The following is a 7,165-nucleotide window of genomic DNA, read 5'->3' as shown; positions in this document are numbered from 1 at the left end:
CAGACCTACACCCTTGTTCGAACTCTTCTCACTGCTTCAATCTACTTGCTCTGGCAGGAAAGAAACTCAAGACTATTTCAAAAAAAAAAAACCCATAAAAGGTTCCTTTTAAGTAGAATTATTAGTGCAACTAGGTCTCGCATTTTGGCCCTCAAGCTGGAAGATGAAGACTCTGAAGAAAACCAAAGAATTTCCAACTCCTTTAATCTTCCCCTGTTCAGCAAAGCCACTGACCCAAAATTCTGCCATTGGGAGCCTCCTGCTGCCTATGAGATCAAGTTGAATCCGGACGCCTCCCTGGCTAGTGAAACCGCCTCGATTGGAGGCCTTCTCCGAGACCACAAGGGTACAATCCTATCTCTCTTCTCTGTTAACTGCAATCCTCACCCAATCCAAGAATTAGAAATTGAAGCCATCCATCATGGCATCAAATTAGCCATCAAGCACCAAGTTAAGAGTCTGTGGATAGAATCTGATTCGCTCATCGCTGTTATGGCCATAAACCTGCTTTGGCCGTGCCCATGGCGGAAAATCCCAACACTCGAATCAATTAGATCCATGCTCATCTCTTTTGAGAGCTGGAAGCTGACCCACATTTGGCGTGAAGGCAATAGAGCAGCTGACTTCTTATCCAAACCCAACTGTATCTGTAAAGGAGACTCAATTTCTCTTGAATTGGTTCCACAGGAACTTGCAAAAATTATTTCTGATGATGTATCGGGAATGATCTATCCTAGATTGTAGATTGTAAATTTTCCTTTTTCTAATATAGCTGGTGGGGGTCTGCCTAACCCCAAATTACCGATCAAAAAAAAAAAGGAGGAGAATTTTAGGGGCCATCAATTGTTCCTGCTGTGGAGAGAAAGAGACGTGCACTAAATGATTCAAAAAAGAAACAAAAAGGGGAATAGCCGTTAAAGCCTAACGTTTAAAGTTGCCAGCCGTTAAAGAGGAATAGCCTACAGAGGGGGGGGGGGGGGGGGGGTATCAGCGCCCAAACAAGAAAAGAAAAAAGAAAATCAAGTTGCAGGACATCCTTCACAAGGTCGTCTCAGTTGCAAGCACAGTCAACTAAGCCAAGATGAGTAGCAGTCAAGGGTTGAAACAGATCCCCAGCATTTACCTCCAAAAAATCCAATTGGCTTTTCATGAGGTGCATATAAATGACCCAGTCCCCTGCTCGGCTTGCACTCGGCATGGGCATTACATACCCGGCCTCTCCTCCCCAAGGAAAATGGTATGACCCAAAAACCGGTCTCCCCCACCCAAAATCCACCTCCGTCACCGGAAACCGCTGTCCGGATGACACCACGAATGCCGCCCCATCCTCCCCACCCTTTATATAAATCTTCGCCAACGCCGGCTCCGGCCGCCGCCCCTCCACCCAATCGATCAACCCCAAGAAATGCTCCTTAGTAACTGCACTCTGCAAATACTCATGAACAGCGCCAGCCACCCAATTCAACGGCTTCGTCCTTAGCTCCTCTACACACTCGTCTCCGAAAGGAATTGAAAGCACATTCCCAAAGTAATTACTCATCGATACTCCATCTTCACCGTCACTCAATCTTGTCCGTCCATCCACCACGGTACCCATCTTGCATCTCTTTGATCCATCCTTCTCACTTTTCGCGACTAATTGCCACAGACATGCGCTGAGAGACTCGAGCTTGCTTCTCCGAGATCCTCCGATGCTCGCATCGGCTTGAAGCCGGTCAATGTCTTTGGCGGTCATGTAGTAGATTCGGCTGATGAGATGATCAGCGCCCGGCTCGGGATCTGATGGGGGTGGAATTGATGATATTGGCTCGTACATTTGATCAATGATCGGATCAGAAGAACCCGATCGGCGTGCGTTGAGCAGTGACCGTCGAAAAGACGGATAGGCAATGATGCGCTTAGATTGTGCCATCTCGGCCCATGCTACCATGAACATGTTCCCTGAGTAGGCGTCGGCAATCCGGTGATCGAATGTGCATGCAACAATTGTGGCACCGCACTTGAGCTCTGTCGCCTACCAAAACCAAACAAATAAGGAAATTAGAAATATAACAAGAAGTAGAAATATATAAGGTAATCGATGAAGAAATAGCATTATATTTTTGAAATGATACGTAATGACGTTTTATTCGATTTCATGTCCGTCTGGAACTTTATGGGAAAAAAGACAGACATACCCACTTCTCTTACTTTCTATTTTTTCATCCCCATCGTTTCATCTCAGAGGGGGAGGAAGAGGAAGAGGAAGAAGAAAAGGAAAAAGAAGACAGAGAAGAGGAAGAAGAAGAAGAAGACACTACAAGAAAATTGGGCCACCGGTAAATATAAGTTTTTAGGGGTAGTTTTTAAAGTCCACTGGTAAAACTTAACTTTCTTGTACTGAGAAGAATAAGATAGAGAGAGCAATAAAAGAAGGAAAATGAAGAATCGGCGCCAAAAAATATGGAAGACATCGAAAAATGGAAAAGAAGAGGAAGAAGGAAAAATGAAGAATTGATCGACAGGAAAATGGAAGATGCTAAAAAAATGAAGAAAGAAAAATGGAAGATGCCAAAAAATGAAGAAAAAGGAAAAAAAGAAGAATCTGCAAGGGAAAAGAAAAAAGAAAAAGTGAGGTTGTACTGGTGAAAGTAGGGGTTGTGTAGGGAAAAAGTCAGATCATGTAAGAAAAAAAAGGGTTGTATCGGGAAAAAGTGTCGTACTTTAAAAAAATTTGGGTCGTCTCCATTTGTAATGAATATGCACAAAAATGGACACATCCCCACTTCTTCTCGACACGATGGCACTTTTTCATGATACAACTTCAAATTTTTTCCAGCATCACCCCACTTTTTCCATACACGACCCCAACTTTCCATTCTTCTTTTTCCAATTTTTTTTTTCCTTTTTTCGTCGTCTTCCAATTTTTCTTGTATCGATTTTTCTTCTTTTCCTTTTTCCTTTTCTATTCCATTTTTCCTACATTTTCCTTTTTTTTCGGGGCCGATTCTTCTTTCACCTTTTTCTTCCTCTTCCTATTCTTCTTCTTTTTTTTCCTCTTCCTCTTCCTCTTCTTTCTCTTATTTTTCCTCTTCTTCTGAATTGCAATGGTCATCCGCAGTGTGGGGATGGAAAAAATAGAAAAAGTAAGAGAAGGAGATGAAGAGGGTATTTTAGTCTTTTTTCGTACGGCGCCACTTGAACGTTAACTCAAATTTTGAAGCTAGTCTACTGTAATTTCAGAAATAAAGTGCTATTTTCAAGGAAATTTCCCAATTATGTACAGATAAAGAAACCACAATGAAGAAAGTCATCAGACAAGGCTACTGACATGACCATGTTTTGATAATTGGGCGAACTCACTTTGTTTTACACTTCTATGATTTATTATTGTTGAGAGCTTTTATGGAAATTTCTCAGCAAGGGAAAATGTCGGGATGTATTTACTTTTTTATTTTTTGGTTTATATCTGGAAAAAATGATAAGAATAAAACTAGGGATTTAATAATTTAAGAAAAAGATGAAATCATGATATTTTATGATAAATGGTTAAAATAGTGGGCCCCACATTTTTGGCTGATCTAAACCGTTCATTTGTTGGGCCTTGATGTAGATAGGGTATACCCCAAAAATCTTCCCCATAGGATGTTCAAGTGGACGGCAGAGTATAAAAACTTCTACAGATCGGAGAGATAGGATCAATCTATGGCGATGATTTTCTACGAAGACCCTAACTACCTCCGGCCTAACAAATGAGGAGTTTGGATCACGCAAACAATGTGGGTCCCACTGTTTTTTGGGCTGCATGTGCATGCACGGCCTGCCACCATAAGAATTCTCAATTTTGGAAAACAAAACATTTCACGTGAAATTATATGGTGAATGCGCATGTAGATTGGTGCAGGCGGTATGACAAATGTACCGCCCTTGATATTTGATCCAGCAGCAGCACCTTAAAAAGTGTGCTGTTGTTGGATCATATATCAAGGCGGTTCCGCTTACACCGATCTACATTCGCATTCGCCGTATAAAATCTCACAGTTTACTACAATAATGGATGTCTCTTTATAAAAAAAAGGGATGATAAGTTCGCACCGATTCTAGGATAATTCGCACCACTTTAACGTGCATCATGTGGCAGACTTTAACGTTTTTTTTTTTTTTTTTACGTTTAAAAGGGTGCGAATTTTATCATCCCCAATAAAAAATGGGGCTTCACCTGTAAACAAAGCAACGGCTAGAAATCTGAATATCTTACCTGAACACACAACACCCCCTCTTTCTTCTTGGGCACAAGCTTTCCTTCTACACTGGCATCTGGATTGTAAAGTTGAAGCTCTCGCAGCTCCACGTCGGCATAGGCATCGAAGAAATCCACCCCACGATTGTTGCAAAGCAGCTCTGGCTCGCCCACTGAGTTCACCACAACCTCTCCGGCGAGTGCGTAGTATGAAACTAGGGCTTGAGCCAGAGATTTTTTAAGAGTATTGACCATACATGAGAAGGTGAGGTTTTTTTCATTTGTGGGCTTTTTGTAACAGAAGAACACACCTACATCTATGGGAGGCAGAAGCAAATCTAGGTTGGACAATGGTAGCCAGTGCTCTTGCAATGGAAGCAATGCTGCAACAATGTCTTTCCGATGAACTGTTACAGAAAATTCACCTCTATCCATGGAGAGAGAGAGAGAGAGAGAGAGAGAGTGAAGAGTTTTGGAGGGTGATGAGGGTAGATTTATAGGACCTTTGGCTATGTTTATCAACCATGAAATATATTAGTTAATAAATTAGTTAGGGAGGGGTAGGAAGGGTAGGAGAATAAGAGACTTGAGAGGGCATGATTGAGGAGAGGGTGAGGAAGGACTGAAAAACAGGGGAAAAAATAAGTTGTATTCCGTTGTCTTTTAGTTCTTTCTCACCCTCTTCTTGATACCTCTCCGATGTCTCCCACACCCCCTCATCATTGAATAAGTCAATATTCCATGGAAAATTAATTCGAGGTTGCCAAACTATTAGCTCCCGGGGGGGCTGATATCCATTGGGGAGAGGGGGTTATCATTGCCTACGGTGCAAGTTTGGCCCTGACCAGCCCTGAGCCCAAACAGGGTCAGGGCTGGATTTTCCAACCCTGAGGGCGGGTCGGGGTTCATTTTTTTAAACCCTGACTCAGGTCAGGTCGGGATATAATTGCCTAGGGGTGCAAGTTTGGCCCTGACCCGCCTTGAGCCCGAACAGGGTCAGGGCTGGATTTTCAACCCTGAGGGCGGGTCAGGGTTCATTTTTTTAGACCCTGACTCAGGTCGGGTCGGGATATCATTGCCTAGGGGTGCAAGTTTGGCCCTATCAGCCCTGAGCCCGAACAGGGTCAAGGCTGGATTTTCCAACCCTGAGGGCGGGTGAGGGTTCATATTTTTAGACCCCGACTCAGGTCAGGTCGGGATATCATTGCCTAGGGGTGCAAGTTTGGCCCTGTCAGCCCTGACCCGCCCTGAGTCCGAACAGGGTCAGGGCTGGATTTTCCAACCCTGAGGGCGGGTCAGGGTTCATTTTTTTACACCCTGACTCAAGTCGGGTTCTGGGTTAATGCCTCGGGTACCCTTACCCGGTCCGACCCTAAGTTTTCTATTATAGAATTGAACCATCTGTGCATGTTTCTTTTGCTAATGTTTTCTATTATATTGGATTGATGTTTCTTTAGATTATTATTATTAATTTTCTCTGTTGCCCGTCATGTTGTTGAATTCATATTGACTTATTTTGTTCCATTTCTCTGTTTATTGATCATTTTGTTCTATATGATAAGTGGTTGCTTTATTTTGGGCACTCTTAACAGCTATTTGCACTAGGGTCAATTAGGGCCGGCCCAGCCCAATCAGGGCGGGCCAGGGCCAGCACTGAGCCCTGTAGGGCGGGCAATGGGTTGAGGTTTTTCGGCCCGGCCCTGACTCAGGGTCAAGACGGGTCATGGCCGAGATAATGGATCCAGGATTGGGCTAGGGTTTTGAAAAACCCGACCCTGTTGCAGCCCTATTGACATTGCCCCTTATTTTTGGTGTAATTTGTTCTTTCGATGTTAGTTCTAGTTTTTATATTTTTAGGCACGAGGGGCTACTTTTCTTCCACAAGTGTCTTTTCTAGTAATTAAATCCATGGAAAACTTCAAACAAAAGAATTAAATCCTGAGGATTAACTTGTTCAACTCACTGAGGATTCCTTTAACCCTTTCAAATTTGGAATCAGCCTCCCTAAGAAGGGTTCCAATTTAATTTGGTTTATTTCTTACCTACTTCTTGAACGAGTAAATGCTAGGGAGACAGACTGAAAAGGGTACTGGACAAGTGGGTTTTGTCGGCAAGTAAAAAAGTAAACATTTTTTAACACATGGCACCTTCTCATTGTTCGGCTCTCCATCGGTCCCACTCTTGGTCTCCATTTCATTTTCCTCATTGAAAAAAACAATCTTAAGTTGGGAATTAGGTACTATTTACCAAATTGTCAACATAGTTGTGAATTATGAGATGATGTAGAAAAATATAGTCTTCCGCTTCACAAAACATGTCAATTAATTAACCTATTACCACCAACCGTTCAACAACTCGATCGGAAAAGAAACCTTTGTCTCACCAAACCCATCAACTCTACAAGAAAACGAAACATCCATCATCATAATTCCGGATTAAAAACCCTGATGTCATGTAAATTATTCAAGGGAAGTGATCTATTCTCCTCTTTTCTTCCTTGGGCCACCCCATCTAAGTGTATTTATGACTATTTTTTTACTAGGGGTGCAATTGGGTCAGGTCGGGTTGCTCTTTTTGCTAAAAAATGAATTGGAATCGAGCCGAACCTTGACCCAATTTAAATTGCTTATCCAGCATTTCCACCAACTTTTGTTTATTATTGCCTGAATTTGACTTATTTTCAAGAAAAAAATAAACAAATGTTAGTGGAAATGCAATCTCATTTTTAGGAAACGACAAAGAATAGGTGCTGGAAATGCGGGAAAAAGCCGTTGAAATATCACTTCCCCAAAATTAATTAAACATCCTTTCGCAACTTTTTTTTTACCTAGAAAACATAGTTTTCTCTTTAATAAAGATTAATTAGAATAAAAGATTCTCTGGTTCAGCTCTCTGATGGAATGATATTACACATTTGTCACTAACCCTTAACTTTTCCATAGGACG

At 42.2% G+C, this 7,165-nt stretch overlaps 1 protein-coding gene across 1 annotated transcript; it reads right to left on the bottom strand.

Annotated features, from left to right (window-relative positions):
- Positions 1-983: 983 nt before the first annotated feature.
- On the bottom strand, positions 984-4,864 carry LOC143850932 (coniferyl alcohol acyltransferase-like). The gene is made up of 2 exons (XM_077360220.1): positions 4,238-4,864; positions 984-2,014 (listed from the first exon to the last, which is right to left on the bottom strand). The coding sequence occupies exons 1-2, from the start codon at positions 4,652-4,654 to the stop codon at positions 1,052-1,054; spliced, it is 1,380 nt and encodes a 459-aa protein (XP_077216335.1). The 5' UTR covers positions 4,655-4,864; the 3' UTR covers positions 984-1,051.
- Between the last annotated feature and the right edge of the window lie 2,301 nt (positions 4,865-7,165).

This window comes from Tasmannia lanceolata, unplaced genomic scaffold, assembly GCF_043159265.1.
Source record: "Tasmannia lanceolata isolate RefF3 unplaced genomic scaffold, GAP_Taslan_0.1 ptg000018l, whole genome shotgun sequence".
NCBI classification, from domain to species: domain Eukaryota; kingdom Viridiplantae; phylum Streptophyta; class Magnoliopsida; order Canellales; family Winteraceae; genus Tasmannia; species Tasmannia lanceolata.
This window is presented reverse-complemented; position numbering and strand designations above follow the sequence as displayed.